The sequence below is a fragment of the Mesoplodon mirus genome (genome assembly GCF_964341445.2).
Source record: "Mesoplodon mirus genome assembly, chromosome: 16".
Classification (NCBI taxonomy): Eukaryota; Metazoa; Chordata; class Mammalia; order Artiodactyla; family Ziphiidae; genus Mesoplodon; species Mesoplodon mirus.
This window is the reverse complement of record NC_138992.1, coordinates 70,963,653-70,982,971: the sequence shown is the minus strand read 5'-3', so window position 1 is coordinate 70,982,971 and position 19,319 is coordinate 70,963,653. Positions and strand designations below refer to the sequence as shown.

At 47.3% G+C, this 19,319-nt stretch overlaps 1 protein-coding gene across 4 annotated transcripts in view; it reads left to right on the top strand.

The window, feature by feature from the left end:
* CHD7 (chromodomain helicase DNA binding protein 7) overlaps nucleotides 1-19,319 on the top strand; it is a 181,491-nt gene that overhangs the window by 57,803 nt on the left and 104,369 nt on the right. For all 4 annotated transcript variants that reach the window (XM_082601631.1, XM_082601630.1, XM_082601628.1 and 1 more), the window contains exon 2: nucleotides 389-2,252. In XM_082601631.1, coding sequence (XP_082457757.1) covers nucleotides 561-2,252 — 1,692 coding nt within the window. In that variant the 5' untranslated portion in view covers nucleotides 389-560. The remainder of the gene's footprint in view (nucleotides 1-388; nucleotides 2,253-19,319) is intronic.

The following is a 19,319-nucleotide window of genomic DNA, read 5'->3' as shown; positions in this document are numbered from 1 at the left end:
GGGCTTTCGTGCAGCAGATGGGCTGCTTGGCGACATTCATACATCTGCTGGCCTGCTGTGGCAGCTGCTGCTGCTTCATGTTGTGTTCTTTTGTTCTGTTCCATCCAAGAATGGAACGTGAGGAAGTGGAGTGAATGGATTAATTTAAGGTTAAGGTTAGTGTTTTGCTTGCTTTCTGAGTAACCGATCATAATAATGCTTCTGGTAGAAGCTAATGAGTTTCTCTTAAAGCGAACTAGATTTATAAAATACAGCTCAGTGAGGGGGCTAGATCAGTATTGTCGATGGAGACCAAATTCAAATGCGTACAACGCCGGCAGTTTTTATCATTTGTTCCTAATTCTTTGTTTTCTTCCTCCCTCCTCCCCACCTCCCGCTCCCCTTCTAGGACCTCTATCCAGATTTGCCTGACACTGCAGGGTCCAAGAGAATTAAAGAAATATGGAGTGACATGAAGAAGATTAGTCAAGGATTATAGGCTCTGAGGACAAACCCTCAGTGAAGTGAAGCACAGACAAGCTCCTGAGCTCTGGTCTGGAGGAGCCGTGTGTTGGGAGGAGATGGCGGATCCAGGAATGATGAGTCTTTTCGGCGAGGATGGGAATATTTTCAGCGAAGGCCTCGAAAGCCTGGGAGAATGTGGTTACCCTGAAAATCCCGTGAATCCCATGGGTCAGCAGATGCCGATAGACCAAGGCTTTGCCTCCTTGCAGCCGTCCCTCCACCATCCGTCCGCGAATCAGAATCAAACCAAGTTGACCCACTTCGATCACTATAATCAGTTTGAGCAGCAAAAGATGCATCTGATGGACCAGCCGAACAGAATGATGAGCAATGCCCCTGGGAACGGACTGGCGTCTCCCCACTCGCAGTACCACACCCCGCCCGTCCCCCAGGTCCCCCACGGGGCTGGCGGCGGCGGTGGCGGCGGCGGTGGCAGCGGCGGCGGCGGCGGCGGCGGCCAGATGGGTGTCTACCCCGGCCTGCCGAACGAGCGGCACGGGGGGCAGTCTTTCGTGGACGGCGGCTCCATGTGGGCTCCCCGGGCCGTGCAGGTGCCGGACCAGATCCGAGCCCCCTACCAGCCGCCACCGCCGCAGCCCCAGGCAGCCCCGTCGGGGCCCCCCGCGCAGGGTCACCCCCCGCACCTGCAGCAGCTGGGCGGCTACCTGGCGCGCGGGGACTTCTCCATGCAGCAGCACGGGCAGCCGCAGCCGAGGATGGGCCAGTTTCCGCCGGGCCAGGAGGGCCTCGGTCAGGGAAGCCCCTTCATCGCCGGCCCCGGCCACCTGTCGCACGTGCCCCCGCAGAGCCCCGGGGTGGCGCCGAGCCTGCGCCACGCGGTGCAGCCCTTCCACCACCACCCCCCCGCCGCTCTCCACGGGGAGCCCGTCGCCCACAGCCCCCGGTTCTCCCCCAACCCTCCCCCGCAAGGGGCCGTGAGGCCGCAGACCCTCACCTTTAGTTCTCGGAGCCAGACCGTCCCCTCACCTACTATAAACAACTCAGGGCAGTATTCTCGCTATCCTTACAGTAACCTAAATCAGGGATTAGTTAACAATACAGGGATGAATCAGAATCTAGGCCTTACAAATAATACTCCAATGAACCAGTCCGTCCCAAGATACCCCAACGCTGTAGGATTCCCATCGAACAGTGGCCAAGGACTCATGCACCAGCAGCCTATCCACCCCAGCGGCTCCCTTAACCAAATGAACACGCAAACTATGCACCCTTCGCAGCCTCAGGGAACTTACGCCTCTCCGCCTCCCATGTCACCCATGAAAGCAATGAGTAACCCGGCGGGCACCCCTCCTCCGCAAGTCCGGCCCGGAAGTGCCGGGATCCCGATGGAAGTCGGCAGTTACCCAAATATGCCTCACCCGCAGCCGTCTCACCAGCCCCCTGGCGCCATGGGGATCGGACAGAGGAACATGGGCCCCAGGAACATGCAACCGTCCCGTCCGTTTATGGGCATGTCCCCGGCGCCGAGGGAGCTGGCTGGGCACCTGAGAGCCAACGGTTGTCCCGGCGTCGGCCTCACAGACCCGCAGGCGATCCAGGACCGGCTGCTCCCTGGCCAGCAGCACCCCGGGCAGCCGCCGGCCTTCCAGCAGTTGCCAAGCTGCCCTCCGCTGCAGCCCCACCCGGGCCTGCACCACCAGGCTTCGCCCCCGCCCTCGCACCACCAGCCTTGGGCACAGCTCCACCCCTCGCCCCAGAGCGCCCCGCAGAAAGTGCCTGTGCCGCAGGTAAGGGGGTGTGGCCCTGCCCGCCCTGCCGCGTGGGGCTCCCTCTCAGCCTCGCCGGACGCTGCTTCGTCCCGAGGTCCTTGAATTCTGCCGTGTAAGCTGCTGCAGCATCTCACTTGTTTTCTGTTACTCTCTCTTATTTTATTTATTTATTTATTTTTTCTCTCTCACTGTTGGCTTGTGCATTTATTCACTTTTTCAAAAAGTCGTGACTCCTCCCGTCCCCGGGGTTGTGCTGGAGCTGAGGGTGCGTAGAAAACTAAGCCTGGGTCCTGCCTGCAGGGAGCTCTGTTCTCACTGCCAGCGGTGAGACGCACATGGGATCTAAACGGTTTTTTCCTTCCCTTTATTCTTCTATGCTGTGCTCTCTCTCTCCCTCCCTCCCTCTCTCTCTTTCTCTCTCTCTGATTTAAAAACACACCGAAACTTGGTTTCCAGCAACGTTTTATACTTTTGTGATGGTCCCTCCCACCTCTTTTAGAAAATTGTTATTTTTCCTTTGGGAGGCTACAAAATATGTTCTTCTGTAATACTTATTGGACTAGTTGTTGAATGTTAGTGTTAACTTGCACACTGTAGAAAATCACAGTAAATGATAAGCCACACAAAGCGGTCTCTTAAGAGATTTGGATACCTAGTACTAAAAGCAGAAGTCTTCCTTTTCGTATGCTGGGATTTTATCCGACAGAATTTATAAGCAGACAGATGTAGGTTTTAAGCTCTAGTACTCCCACACACAGCTTTCCATTATAAATGTTGGCGATTGTGCTCTGGCTCTAGGAGAAATCATGTCTGTATGTCTAGATTATTCAGAGCGCTATTCAGAAATATGCATTGATCTTCCACTACGATTGCAACCCTGAACATGGATGGCACAGTGTGATCTTTAGAGCTGTAAGGCACAATGCTTGTTCTTTTTTTTTTTTTTTTAAACTTTATTTATTTTTTTATTATTATTATTTTGGCTGCTGTTGGGTCTTTGTTGCTGCGCGCGGGCTTTCTCCAGCTGCAGCAAGCAGGGGCTACTCTTCGTTGCAGTGCTCAGGCTTCTCATTGTGGTGGCCTCTCTTGTTGTGGAGCACGGGCTCTAGACACATGGGCTTCATTAGTTGCAGCACACAGGCTCAGCAGTTGTGGCGCACGGGCTTAGTTGCTCCGTGGCATGCGGGATCCTCCCAGGCCAGGGCTGGAACCCGTGTGCCCTGCATTGGCAGGCGGACTCTTAACCACTAGTGCCACCAGGGAAGGCCACAATGCTTGTTCTTAATGAACCTGTAATCAAGCTGGGGAAACATGACCAATACACGAAAGTATAAAGTGTAGTAAAAAGACCATGCATGATTGTGTGACAAGTGTTCAGAGAGAGAGGCAACGCCTGTGGTGCTTGGAATCTGGCTAGGACGTAGCCAGGGGTGTGAACCGAGGATGGCATTTCAGGTTGGGGGATGGTTCCTTAGAGGGGGCACGGGACGCCGAATTCGCTGCAGGGCAGGGCCAGGTGGTAGGGGTCTGATCTTCTGTTGTAAAGGATTTGGATTTCACTGGGGAGCCAGCGGTATCAAACTAGACAGTGCGCGGGGACAGCCAGGGAACCGGAAGATGAACTGTGAGCCTGTGGTCCAGGCCTGTGAGGACAGTTTGGTCCTGGGATCAGGGACTGGGGAATGGGAACAGAAGGGAACGAAGCTACGTGCAAGTAAAAGGGTCGGGTCAGGAAACAAAGCCCCCTGGGGCATCCCGGGTGGAGAGGCATTTAGATTGGAGACTCAGAAGCTTCAGCCTTGGTGGGACTGGGGAAGTGGAGGCCAGGAAGGTCTCCTGGGGACCTCAGGACACAGGACTCGTTGGGGTTTCGGGAAGGCTGCCCTCAGGTCCGGCACGCTTGAAGATTCTCAGGAGGAGCCCTGAGGTCAGCGGGGACCACGTGGGCCTCAGCCACCGGGCCTGCGCTGCCCGGGAGAGAGCCGCTTCCCTCCTGGGGAGCCTCACCTGCAGTGACGGGAGCGGGCTCCTGAGACCGTGGACAGCGTGGAGGGGGGTGAGAAAGGGCATCTACCAGCTGCTGGGGCCTCGGCCCACCTGGATGGCTCCTAGGGCAGAAATGAACATGACTTAGTTTCCAGGGATGATTCTTTTCTTGCTCCTTGGAAGTTTCTTACTAAACATGGGATCTTTTCAGAGCAGTGGTCCTCAGACTTCTCCTGGTCCCAGCATCTTCTCTCCTCCCTGGAGGACAAGCACAGTTTGAAGCAGACCCCCTGTGACTATAACCCCATCCCTGGTTGGGAATCGTTGGTCTCCTCCAGCGTTTCTTAGTTTTAAGAGCACAGATTTCTCAGCGGGTGTTTCAGAGGACGAGTGTGAGTAGGTGGACTCTGGGTCCCTGAGCGCTGGGGGACGCCAAGTGTGTTTCCCTTTTTCTCCAGCTCCATTTTCTCGAGTGTGCCATCATAGACACACTTGGAACGGTTTAAGGGGTGCAAACAAGTACACTTGAGGTATCTTTATTATATAAGTTCAGTTGCATGTTTTAAACATTTCGCACGGTATTTGCTTTCTTATTTCTGCTCACCTTTGCATCCGCTTCAGCTTTTGAAGCACTCGGTTCTGCACATCATACTAGGGAGGTATAAAGTCTTGAGAAGAGCACAGACTGTGAAATCAGCAAAGGGTTTGAATTCCAGGTCTGCTGCTTACGAGCTTGGTGGCTTCAGGCAGCTTGACCTCTCTGAGCCCCAGATTCGTCATCAGTACAACAGGAAAAATAGTACCCATCTCCAAAGGTGTTGAGATTAATTAGGGTAATATACTCACATCAAGTGAGTGTGATCTGTAGCCTGTGGTGCATACTTAAGCGTGAATTCTCCTCTAGCTTTTAGTTTCTGATCTCCTGCAGTGCGAACCGTACTTTATAATTCATGTCATTTCAGATGTACTAAATACAATGTAAAATTACTTTTATTTTTAAGGAACAGGTTACATATTATGAAATACAGCCTTAGTTGTGACACATTAAATTTGACTTGTGGAAATATTACCCGCCTTTTTGCCCGTGTTGCTGGGTGTGGTGAGGATAATGAGGTGGGTTCACAATGCTGTCACAGAATCCTAAACACCTCGCTCTCCCTGGGACTGACTCACATTCTACTCTAGCAAATAATCTATTATTATTATGATTGTTTTGCTTTACAACTACTAAAATTATTTTGCATTTCGGGTATGACCGGATGGTGGTTTGAAACCATGCTGTGTAGCAGGGAAATTACCAGATTAAGTTGAAATATTGATGTAATTTGCTGAATTATCACATTCAGAGAGGCTTATTGACTGTTTTATCTTGAGTTTTTTACTTTGAAAAAAATAGAAGTTATGGTTTTTAGATGTTTCATGGGTAGTGAACAGATATTTTCTAAATTCTGTCGCATGTTAAAGTATCTTTGAAGATCAGTTTAACTTTATATTAAAGAGTCAGCAAAGGAAAATATTAGAACCGAGGCCAGAGTTCATCAGGCCATATGTTCATTGTCTGGACACAGTCTTTAATGGAAGCTCCAGACTAGCCTGATGATTTGATAAAAATTTACAGGGAAGGAGAAAACCTAGCTTCTGTTTCAACAGCTGATTAGGATAGTGGTTTCCCTTTCCATTCTCAGACCTGTTTTTCTATCTATCTATCCATTCATCCATCCATCCATCATTAAATTATTTATATTTTAATTTTTTCTTCCAGCTTTACTGAGATATAGTCGACCTACAGCCCTGTATAAAGTGTATGAGGGCTACAGCATAATGATTTGATTTACATACATCATGAAGTGATTGTCACAATAACTTTAGTGAACACCCATCATCTAAGCACAGAATGAAAGAAATAGAAAAAAACATTTCTTGTGATGAGAACTCTTAGGATCTCCTCTCTTAACAGCTTTTGTATGTAACATACAGCAGTCTTCGTTATATTTATTATATGCTGCACACTCCATCCCTGGTACTTACTTATCTTACAACTGGAGGTCTGTACCTTTCGACCACCTTCCTCCAGTTCGCCCTCCGCCAGCCCCTGCCTCTGGTAATCACAGATCTCATCTCTTTTTCTGTGAATTTTTTGTTTGTATTTGAAGTATAATTGACCTGCAGCACTGTGTTAGTTCCTGTTACACAACACAGTGCTTCAATATTTCTGTACCTTTCAAACTGGTCACCACAGTGAGTCTAGTTATGATATGTCACCCTACAAAGATGTTACATAATTGTGGACTCTGTTCCCCACACTGTACATTTCACACCTGTGTGACTCATTTGTCTTGTAACTGAAAGTTTGTACCTCTTAACCTCCCTCACCTATTTCTCTTCCCCTCACCCCCCTCCCCTCCAGCAGACACCTGTTTGTTCTCTGTATCTGTGACCCTGTTTCTGTTTAGTTATGTTTGTTCACTTGTTTTGCTTTTCTAGGTCCCACATGTAAGTGGAGTCATACAGTGTCTGTCTTTCTCTGCATCTCAGACCCTTTTATGCTCGTAAAAATTACTGGTGACTCCAAAGATCCTTTGTTTATGTGGACTTCATGTGTTGGTATTTGTTGTCTTAGAAATTTAAACTGAGGACTGTTTGAAATATTTGTTACTCATTTTTAAAATCAGTAAAAATAATAAACCATTATGCATTAACATATATCGCATTTTTAACTGAAAAGCAGCTGTTTTCTAAGACAATAAAACATTAACGGCGTTGTTTTACATTTTCCGAAGTGTTGGATTCTGATAGCCGCTTCTGCATGCAGTCTGCAGGAGCCTCTGGCCAGGCCCATGCACACCTGGAGAGAAGGAGAGTGAGAGGCGGAGAACATCTCAGGGTCCTTATGAAAAACGGTTCTGACCTCGCAGGCCCCGCACTCTGAGAGCCACCGGTGTGGAGGCAGGAGCGTAGGTCTCGGAGCCTGCAGTTCCTGAGCCGGAGAACCAGCAGCTGATTTCTCACCCCAGGACCTCGGGCAGGTTCCTTAACCTCAGGGCCCTGGCTGCATTCTCTCCAAAATGAGGGGCGATACACCTTCCTGGTTAGAGGCATAGAGAGATTAGCAATAACGTCTCTCAGAGTTTAACATGGTGTCAGACACGCGGTGGGCACTCAAAAATGATCTGTTATCATCGGGCAGATGTTTACAGTTGCTTGTCGCAGAGTTTAGGAAATAATCTCAAGCACTTGTTCCAGTGTTAAGTACGGTCAGAGTTGTGGCACTTCCTTCCCTTGGCTTCTGGGAGCAGTTAGCAGACATTGAGGCTCCGCGTCCTGCTCCCTGGGAGAGAGGAAGGGCTGGTCGGGGCAGAGGTGGTGCAGGCAGCCCCTGGAAGGCGCAACACGGAGGTGAGCTCGCGTGCTTGGGGGCAGCGCCTGGTCCAGCCTGGGAGGGTGTGCCGGGGCAGGCGATAGCTCTGCTGAGCTGGGAAGCGTCAGTTGAGTTGAGAGGAGGATGCACAAAGGTGGAGGAGGAGAGGGTTTAAGGCTTGGCAACCGTGAGGGTGAAGAGAGTGCACCTGTGTCCCTGCGTGTCCCTCATGTCACTGGCATGTGGGGCCGGGGCCTGGGGGACCCCTCTGCAGGACGCTCCTACCAGGCCCCGGGTCCACGGGTGCACTGCAAGGACGTGGACGGAGCCGGCACCATCCTCAGTAGCCGGAAGCAAGCAGAGAACGGAGCCGGGTGGACGCCAGCGAGGACCACCTGGAAGGAGAGCTCAGCACATGGTCGTTTTGTTTGTTTGAAGAGCTTGTCTAAGGAAGACTGGTCACGTGGGTTGTCCTTCGAGGTTCCAGGGGGAGTTTCTGAGCTTCTGAACAACTCATCCTGCTCAGGCCTACACAGGTGTAGGTAGATTCATGGATTACGCTCTCAGACGGGCAGATCCTGGTGGGATTTTTAGGATCTGCAATATTGTGTCCTTGGATTAAGTGTGGTTTGGGTGTGTTTACGCTCCCCTCATTAATTTGGTCCTGAAGTACAGTCATGGTGAAGCAGGACAGAAGCAGAAAGCATTTTCAAAGGGCCGCTAAGATTGAGGTGGTGGGTAGTAATTTCTGTTCCTAATTTTCCCCTGGAGATTAAAATAAAACAGATCCAGAAGAATCAGTGGTGCAGCTTCTCCAGTCCTCTGTCTTTCCGTGATGTGTTATGAGTATCGTTAAAAAATAGCCTTTCTGGGAAAACCTTTTCCTGGTAAATCTCAAGTAGAGAAATCCTCTCGGTTCACCCGGTAAATACAGAATTGCAGACACGAGCAGAGTAACTGGCAACTACTAAATACATTTTTATGGAAAAAATAGGCACGCATCTTATGCCTCATTTATGCAAACTGTGCTCAGAAGTAGAGAAAAGGGCCTTCTGAATCGAGAGTAGATGTACCTCTCTGAATACTACTCCGGACAGACGTATACTTTCACACCCCTGAAGACGTCTGGTGGAGATGGGGAAACGGATCATCTCTGAAGAAAACCCAATTTGGACCTAAGTGGCTCCCAGGGGCTGTGGTGAGCGTGCCCACGTTCAGGGACAGGCACCCATGGTTAGACCTGGTTGGAGCGGGGGAGCCCTGCAGCGCTGTTACGGGGAGCCCTGCTCTCCCACGTGCCGGTCTTCAGGACATCGCGGGTTAAGGCCGCCTGTCCCTCCCCGATTGCTCTCGACTCCCCTGGTCCATGAGGCGCTCCCAGAGCCTCCTGTTGTCCACGAAGACTGAAGGTGTCTCTTCTGACCACCTCTGTTCGTACATGTTACCGCTCAGTGAGCACTGCCCTGCATTTCCCTCGAGCATAGCTGGTTTATCCAGAGGGCAGCGTTTCGGTGGGTTAAAATGGAGACGCCAAGTGCAGACTTAGAGCAAAGAAAAGCAGTTTACTCCATCTGTGCTTTCACCCCATGGTGTGAAAGCATGGAATGAGCCGGATACTAAATGTTAGCCTTGCGACTTAGTGGCTTTTATTTTGTAAAAGGGTATTGTTTCCTGTGACTGTCAAAAAATGTTGTAGGTGATAAGAAGTTCGTTTTTAAATTTACTTTCAAAGCCTGCATGTTAACCATCTGCTAGGTGTCCCAAGTAACCAGGGGGTTTTCTTAACTTTTAAGAAGCCTCTTTTAGTTGCTGCTTTTTAATCTTGTAACTTGGTTGCCTTCGTTCAGCTCCATTAAAGAAACATTTATCGAGTGCCTGTTATGTGCCATGCACTGTGTTAAGGACAGAGATTGGCGGTGTGATGGAAGGTGGGGAGGAGGTCAAGGCCTTCACTGAGATAGATGGACAGGGAATTTTTTTTTTTTTTTTTTTTTTTTTTTTTTTGCGGTATGCGGGCCTCTCACTGTTGTGGCCTCTCCCGTTGTGGAGCACAGGCTCCGGACGCGCAGGCTCAGCGGCCATGGCTCACGGGCCCAGCCTCTCCACGGCATGTGGGATCCTTCTGGACTGGGGCACGAACCCATGTCCCCTGCATCGGCAGGCGGACTCTCAACCACTGCGCCACCAGGGAAGCCCGGGAATTTTGTTTTTTAGGTATGACCTGGCCCTCATTTCTTTGTGTACCTACTATGTTGTAGACCAGTGCTGTCCAACTGAAATATAATGGGAACAGTTAATGCGAGGCACATGTGTTATTTTAAATTTTCTAGTAGCCACATTAAAAAAAAAAGAAACTACACATTAGTATCATATATTTAATTAACCAAATATATCCAGGATATTCCAACACATAATCAGAATAAAAAGACGTTTTACACAGCTGTTTGAGATCCGGTGTGTACTTACAGGCAGAGCCCATCTGCATTTGTATCTGCATAAGGCAAGCCAGTGGCCCCATGTGGCTGGTGGCTGCCACATTGGACAGTGCAGAGCTACACACTTTCCATAGCCGTTGCTTCCAGTTCTTTTGGAAAACAAGGCAGAGTGTAAGCAAGACTAATGCACATATAAGTAACTTTAACATTGTTTAGTCCAATGACAGCAGCCCACCTCCAGCAGAGGTGTTAGCGCCCTCATTGTACGGTTGGGAAATTAGTAGCATTGTTTAATATATGAACAATACATGTATTGCTGGAGGTGTGTGTGTGTGTGTGTGTGTGTGTGTGTGTGTGTGTGTAGTATCAGTATCAGTTCCTGAAAAGATACATGATCAAAATGAACTTTCATTTGTTTAGATTTCAAAGAAGGCTGTCTTTCTGTTTTCTTGTGGGGAAAAAATAACATTTTTCTCAGAAAGGTGGATTACAGCCATTTTCAAGATTTTAGTTTTAAGTGGTTTTTGGATCTTTTTAGTAGTTATTTACCACCACCACCCCCAGCTCAACCTTTCTTTGCCCCTCTGTCTCTGGTGCTTGTTTCTTTATGAGACTGGTCCTCCAAGGATGAGGGAGAAAGCCTTCATTTTCACTCTTACACATGTACTGCCACGGGCCCCTGCCGGCCTCTTCCACTCTTTTTCCTTTCACCTGTTTATTCTCTGCTGCTTTTTCTTCTCCGTTTTATCACTCGTTCAGAAAGGCAGGCTCTGGCACTGCAGAGCGATTATTGGCCGGGGGAGGAGAATTGGGAAAAGGCTCAGGGGGACAGTTAAGGGAAAAGCATCGCTGGATCTGAGGTGGAGAATTCATCTTAATCTTGCTCTCTAATATGTCTCCATTCTCTGTAGTTACAGCTGTCAGTCTGTAGATAATCTCTAAGTAACCACGGGGAGATGGCCTTCATTCTTCCTTTGTTACTGAATACAGCTCTTTATCAGCGAATGAAGTCAGTAGCAAACTTTTACTTGTGCTTTTTTTTTTTTGCGGTACACGGACCTCTCACTGTCGTGGCCTCTCCCGTTGCGGAGCACAGGCTCCGGACGCGCAGGCTCAGCGGCCGTGGCTCACGGGCCCAGCCGCTCCGCAGCATGTGGGATCTTCCCGGACCGGGACACGAACCCGTGTCCCCTGCATCGGCAGGCGGACTCTCAACCACTGCGCCACCAGGGAAGGCCCATAGATTTTTTTTTTTTTTGCGGTATGCGGGCCTCTCACTGTTGTGGCGTCTCCCGTTGCGGAGCACAGGCTCCGGACGCGCAGGCCCAGCGGCCATGGCTCACGGGCCCAGCCGCTCCGCGGCACGTGGGATCCTCCCGGACCGGGGCACGAACCCGTGTCCCCTGCATCGGCAGGCGGACTCTCAACCACTGCGCCACCAGGGAAGGCCCATAGATTTTTTTTTTTTTTGCGGTACGTGGGCCTCTCACTGTTGTGGCGTCTCCCGTTGCGGAGCACAGGCTCTGGACGCGCAGGCTCAGCGGCCATGGCTCACGGGCCCAGCCGCTCCGCGGCACGTGGGATCCTCCCGGACCGGGGCACGAACCCGTGTCCCCTGCATCGGCAGGCGGACTCTCAACCACTGCGCCACCAGGGAAGGCCCATAGATTTTTTTTTTTTTTGCGGTACGTGGGCCTCTCACTGTTGTGGCGTCTCCCGTTGCGGAGCACAGGCTCCGGACGCGCAGGCTCAGCGGCCATGGCTCACGGGCCCAGCCGCTCTGCGGCATGTGGGATCCTCCCGGACCGGGGCACGAACCCGTGTCCCCTGCATTGGCAGGCGGACTCTCAACCACTGCGCCACCAGGGAAGGCCCATAGATTTTTTTTTTTTTTGCGGTACGCGGGCCTCTCACTCTTGTGGCCTCTCCCGTTGCGGAGCACAGGCTCCGGACGCGCAGGCTCAGCGGCCATGGCTCACGGGCCCAGCCGCTCCGCGGCATGTGGGATCCTCCCGGACCGGGGCACGAACCCGCGTCCCCTGCATCGGCAGGCGGACCCTCAACCACTGCGCCACCAGGGAGGCCCTACTTGTGCTTTTGCCTTGCAAAACCTTAGTAGGTGATGATGCGTCACCACGAGTGAGGTTTCAATTTTTCTTCACTAAGTGTAAAAAACATAGACCTTCTAGGGACTGGGCCATGGCACTGGGTCAAGGTACTAGTAAAGAACTTAAACGAAGTTGGCAAAAGGCCAAGAAATTGGCACCATTTTAAAAAGTCAACATAGATACAGAGGTGCTTGTGATTCTCCTTGCTTGTGTTCTGGTCTGGATTGAGTGATGAGAGAGATGGTCTGGGAAGACTGGGTGGGATTTCCATAATTCTTCTTTTAATGATTGAATCAAAATCAGCACCCAGGAAGTTATTTGAAGGAAACACGCCATTTTGATGCCCATTCGTGAAGAGCGTGATATTTCTCATCTGCTTTATAGCGTTCTCGGTCAGTTCTCTGCTGCCTTCTGTGTTTAGTGTAACTCTAGATAATTCTGTACCACAGATTTCAGGAGGATTCTCAGACCGGAACGCTAACTGGGTGAAAGCGAACACACTTGTTCTAAGTTGTAAGTGAGAGAGATTAATCTCAAGAGCATTTTTGTTTGTTTGTTTGCTTTGGCTGTGGGCGTAAGGAGTTGGAGGATATTGAAGGCAGTGCACGTGGTACAGTCGGAAAAACCTGGTTACGAGTTTCTCCAGTGATGTTAACTTGTGCTCTCCTGCCTTGTCGTGGGCTAGCTGGACAGGTGTGCAGCCTTAGCATAAGAATCCCACCCTCGCCCTTTGGTGGGCTGTGAAGTCCCTGCCTCTCGCTTATCGTAGGGGGTCAGGAGCATCTCAGGGTGGATTTCCCTGAGATGCTAGTGAATACGCAAGGACTTTCAGATGATCCTTTTTCCAAAACTTTATAAAGTTATATTTCTGGATGTACTTTTAAATGAAGGGACAAGGGTACCCTCTTGCACTGTTGGTGGGAAGGTAAATTGATACAACCACTATGGAGAACAGTATGGAGGTTCCTTAAAAACTAAAAATAGAATTACCATATGACCCAGCAATCCCACTCCTGGGCATATACCCTGAGAAAACCATAATTCAAAAAGACACATGCACCCCAATGTTCACTGCAGCACTATTTACAATAGCCAGGTCATGGAAGCAACCTAAATGCCCATCGACAGACAAATGGATAAAGAAGATGTGGTACATATATACAATGGAATATTACTCAGCCATAAAAAGGAACACAATTGGGTCATTTGTAGAGACATGGTTGGATCTAGAGACTGTTGCACAGAGTGAAGTAACTCAGAAAGAGAAAAACAAATATCGTATATTAACGCATATATGTGGAATCCAGAAAAATGGTACAGATGAACTGGTTTGCAAGGCAGAAATAGAGACACAGATGTAGAGAACAAACATATGGACACAAAGGCGGGAGAGCGGGGGGGCAGGGTGGTGGTGGGATGAATTGGGAGATTGGGATTGACATATGTACACTAATATGTATAAGGTAGATGACTAATAAGACCCTGCTGTGTAAATAAATAAATAAATAAAAATAAAATAAATGAAGGGGCAGTATATAGACTTAAAGTTCTCTTTTTTTAATATTTATTTTATTTTATTTATTTATTTGGTTGCAACGGATCTTAATTGTGGCAGGTGGGCTCCTTAGTTGTGGCATGTGAACTCTTAGTTGCGGCATGCATGTGGGACCTAGTTCCCTGACCAGGGATCGCTCCCGACCCCCTGCATTGGGAGTGTGGAGTCTTAGCCACTGTGCCACCAGGGAAGTCCTAGACTTAGAGTTCTTACTGAATATGGTAATACTTGAAATTAAAGTTCAATTTTTAGGTCACGCCTCTAGATAAACTCTTATAGTCTGAACGTTCTCTTTAACTTAGAAAAACATCATATACAATTGTGGGATTATTCGGAGTTGTGATGTGTTTGTTTTCACTGTTCATGTTGGAAACACCTCAAAATGTCAGCATGAAGTGATGGTCTAACTTTAATACCACCATGGAGGTGGCTAGAAATAGACAGTGGGGACTTAACGAGAATTTTACTTTAATCCTGACATTTCGCTGTTACTCTCCCTTCTCTGGAGTTGCAGCTGTAAGTCTCCAGGTGATCTCTGAGTAGCCGTGGAACGCCGTGGCCCTGGGGCAGTGACCTAGCGTGATGCGCTAACGTTGCTTTAACTCGGCCCACTCACTACTGAGCTAACTCCGCTTCTGGCGGCTCTAACACCGCAAGGACATTTTCACAAATGAAAATGAAACACGTGGAGAGACACACCATGGATTAAAGGAGATAAGTGAGAGTTCTTCAGGGAAAAAGTTTGATGATTTGGTGAAAAGTTAGGTAGTATTTTACTTTTACAGTTCTCTGAATATCTGATATCCTTTTCACTTTAACTGTCGTCCCCCAAACTCTGGGGACATTAACGGAGCATCCCCATCCTTCACGCTGGGGTCAGAGGCCACAGTGGCTCGTGTGCTCAGTGTCTTCAATCACTTAACTTCTGACTCAGCCGGGCGTCCCTCTTACTTTGAAATGATGGTAGAAGACTTAGCTTAAGGCAGGAAATATTCCAGGGTCTGATTTTGGAAAAGGTCTAGTCCTTAGAGCCGAGCTTAAAGCTCACAGCTTTAGTTTCTGCAAGGAAGTTAAAAAATCAATATTTTCATATAAGTAAGGTCTCTAAGCTAGGGTGTCATTGGTGAAGGGAAAAAAAAAAAAGGAAGAAACTAGTCACTTACAGAGTAAAAATGAGCCAAATTATAAGATCGGTTTTAACGTTTCCCTCGTTGCAGACTTGAGTAGAAATCCTTTCAATCCTGTGCCGCGTTAGATGCTAGCATAATAATTCATATTAAATATAAATACAGTTCCAAGAATAAGTTAATGGGAAGAGGTGTCCGTTTACTTGTTTCATTTAGAGCTTCTCTCCTCATAGTTTAAACGCCTCACGCCTGCTCTTGGGTCCAGTGGCCTCACTGGGCTCTGCGCATCCCTGCTGACAGGAGGTAGCTGAGGGGACACGGGCGCGTGCCGAGCCGTGGAGACCGGGGTTTTAGGGCACAGGAACTGCATTGGAGTCTCGCTCTTCCAGTGTTTTGCTTGGCAAAAATTTTGACTTGGTAAAAAAACTGGATACGTCCCTAAACCTTCGTTTGCTGAGGATCATTGTACCAATTGCACAAGATTCTTACTAGGATTAAAGGAAGTGAAGTTTGGCTGTGAAGTTTCAACGCAGTGCAGGACACGCAGTGAGCCCTCAGGGAGTGTTAACTGTTCTATTATAACTTTTGTAAATGTGGTGGTTGAAATGAGCTCTTGGAATTTTTCTCCCCTTTTCTACTCTTCACCATAAAGTAGGAAACCATTCCCTTGTTGTGTAAAATAGAACGTCATGATCTCAGTGCCCTAAAAACCGATGTGTCAGATTCTCCGTTGGGCAAACACAAATTCATAATAGTTTTAAGGGGGGGGGGCAAAAATTGCTATCATGCTACTGTATTTCTTTTTAATTGAATCTCTAGGAAATGGGATACTATAGATAAAATACGAATTTCTTTCTCAGTGTTTAATTTCTTCCCAATTTTAACCAAGGCGAAAACCATCTCTCCAGCGTTTAGCAACTTGAAGCTGCAGGGGTGAAGCCAGCATCCTTCCTGTTTTGTATTGCGAGGGGAGTTGGCTGCCGTTCCCTCCAGCATCCAAGAGGTTAACCCGCGAACTCTGTTTACACCTATGTATAGTCAGTCTTGACTTGGTTAAATATAAATCTAAAGTTACAGCTGTTAACCACAAATGCAGCGATCCACTTCATCCGGTCGTCCTGGCTGGCATCTTGCTGTGTCTTCACCGTGGGTTCTCACACACCTTGAGCCGAATCTGCAATGTTGGATTTGTTTGGTGAGCGGGTTCCTGGGGAAGTAGCACTGCCCACAGTTCTGAACTCACTTGGTTTGTGAGGGTCGTACCACTTTATTGTTTCCTTCCCTAATCTTTTTGTTTGTTCTTTAAAAAGTGACTTCATGTTTTAAAGTGAGACAGTCAAAAAAGAAAATAGTTTGTTGTCGTTTGATTTCGTAGCTAAATTTTAAAACCATTGCCAAAGAAAAGGTGATTCACATGTTTGAGTATGTGAGGTCTACAGCTTTGGAAACGATTTTTATGCAACTCGTAACACTGTTGCCCCTCTTTGAAGTTTGCTGCTTGGAGCTCTGGCACTTGAGAGCTGGCAGAGGCTGGAGCCCGAGTATTGTTCTGTAGGAAAGGTCACAGTTGCGTCTTTGCTCCTGTTTGCAGATGAGGGAAGGGGCCCTTTGGCTTATCATCTTCAAACTTTATGTACTGTGGGTTTTTGCGTTTTATAACAATATTGGTTGAAAAGTGAGATCAGAAAAAAGTAAGTGGAAAACCTCTTATTTATTGTCTAATGTCCAGATATAATGTGTTTCTCAAATATTATGTGTGGGGTTTGTACATACTACTTTTTTGAACCGCAATCTACAATCTGTGTGTAAAATGAAGCGCTCCCTTCACATTATGGAAATACTAGAGAGTGGCTGCAATCCAGGCCTGTCATATACTTTCATTTAATTCAATGTTTAGGGGGAAAAAATGCCTCTAAATATACTGAGCTGTGTACTGAAGTTTGTCAGAAAGTATCTAAGAATAAGTATCTATAATTTTCCAAATTATTTTTTTAAAGAAAGTTTGCCATGTTTTTGGATGTCACACAGTAATGTGCTTGTAGAAAATGTATAGCCTAGTGCTGTCTGTGAACTTGCTGTGATGGTGAGAATGGTCCTTGTTTGCTCTGTCTGGTATGGAAGCCACCAGCCACATGGGGCTCCTGAGCATCTGAAATGAGGCGAGTGAGACTGAGGAATTGAAATTTTAATTTAATTTAATTTTAGTTAATTTAAGTTTAAATAGCCATATGTGGCTAGTGACATACATGTTGGACAGCTCAGTGTGTATAACCAAATAAGACAAATTATTTAAATCACAGGAATATAAGATGTAACGAGTAGACCTAGAAAAGACAGTGTTTTGTTGAGTGCGTAGCCAGTGTAAGCTTTCTATTTCTACTGTTTTTCTCTCACCTCTTAACCACATGGACCCTGCTAGATAGTGAGAGGATATAGTGAATGATCCACACGTGGTAACGCCGACACAGTTCACCTCATTATTTTTGGAGTAAATCTTTGCTGTGTACCAGCCAATGTCGCTTAACACAGCACACTCTCTTTAGTAATGTGAAGAGAGTGTCTTGTTTTAAAATATAAGTGATCTTTCAGAAAGTCGTTGTTTAAATTTCTTTCCCAAAGTCATCCCGGTCACAAATACTTCATATAAAACGTTTGATAGTACTTGGTTTCGTAAGTTGAAAATCTGTTATTACAGGTGATAAAATCGATTTTTTTTCTCCTTGAAAAAGATTTTTCACAATTTGATATTAAATTCAGTCTCCTTTTTCCTGGAAGAAAAAAAAATCAAAACGCTTTCTCCAGTGGGTGCCAGCCGTGTCCTGCTCATTGGCCTCCCAGGCTGTACTTTGCACGTCTCCAGGTCGGCGTGGGTACCTGTGTGGATCTCTTGATCAGAAGGTGCTTGGCCTTTATTTGGCATTAAAGACAAGCAGAGAAACTTTAGTTGTTATTTTAGGGTGAATTCGTCCTATATTAAGATTGATATTGTTGCTCCCAAATTTTCTAATGTATGATTAGTGGCAGAGGGTAAATGGAATTAATAGAAATTTAGGTTATAGTCCTTAGCCGATATTTTTCCAAAAAGGATTTGAGACATTTTGACAAAAGTGTGCGTGTGCGTGCGTGCATGTGTGTGTGAGTGAAATAGAAACAGGAAATCAGGTTCTGAAATGGAGAACAAGGAAATATGCTAATTGCGGCCCTGGCTGCTGGGCTGAGTGCCCTGGTGAGTGTGCACAGGGAAGTAGGGAGGATGTATGTTCTCTTCATCAGAAAGAAGGAAACTTTTTTCCCCCCCTCAGAGATATTTTTTTTTTCCTGGCATGAAATCCTAAGAGAAATTGTGCTTGGTGTATTTTATATGTAGGAGGTGTCGACAGGCATCACGAATACTTTTCTTGACAAGAGTAGTTTTACAACACATGTAGAAATAGTTTTGAGTTTTTTGTTTGTTTTTCATCTGCTAGTTCCTTCCTTGACCCAGGATGATACTGTCCGAGGGAATAGCACTCAGGGCTACAAGGCGAAAGCTGTCCTGTGAGGGCTGCCTTGACCTGGCCCAGGTGATGTATCCCAGAGAGCCTGCTCGGTGAAGTCTGTGGGCTGAGGATGTCCGAGGTGACGGGTTGCACGTCTTAGGCAATCTCCCCGAGACTTCTGGTCTATTAATTAGGTCATGGATAGGCTCTTGACAGAAGATAATTTGACAGTTCTTTAGGTCATCAGGAGTCTCAATTATTGTGAATATATTTAATGCCACTGAATTATTCACTTTAAAATAGTTAATTTTATATCTGTGAATCTCAACTCAATTTAAAAAAAAAAAGAGTCTAAAATACTAATTTTGTATATTACTGGTAGAGAGCCAGAGCCCTGTTCTTTGGAAACTAGATTATCGGGTTTTCGGATGAACATTCCATTTTGAAAGTTGGGTTCCCAGTAGGCATTGTCACCTGGATGGAAATCCCTCACCTGCTGTTGGCATTTGGGGCCGTAAAAATGCTTGTGGGTAAAATCCAGGATTTCCTCTAGAAACAAAGTCAGTCCTTTATTGAGCAGTTGATCAAGACCCCAGAGCAGCTCTGCCTTGTGAATTTTCTGGAGGATGGAAGTGTCTTCTGCACTGTCCATTATGGTAGCCTGTAGTCACGTGTGGTTAGGAACATTTGAACTGTGGCTGGTGAGACTGAGCAACTAAATTTTAAATTTTATTTAATTTTAAGCAATTTAAATGCCACATTTGGCTGGTGACTCCTGTATCCAACAGCACAATCCTAGAGTCATAATCGATAGAACAGAGGTAGTCAACGTTTTTTGGTCCCCTAAAAGAATTTTGAAACAAAAAAACTTTTAAAATTCTAATTTTATTTTTCAGTTCAGACAAATACGTTAAATTGTGTCGGTCTGCATGACCATCACCGCTAAACAGGCATTTGCCCCCTGGCACTGCCCCCTTTTGATATTTCTTACTTCAACTCTTTGCTGCTGAGGAGACTCCTCCTTGGGAGCTGACACT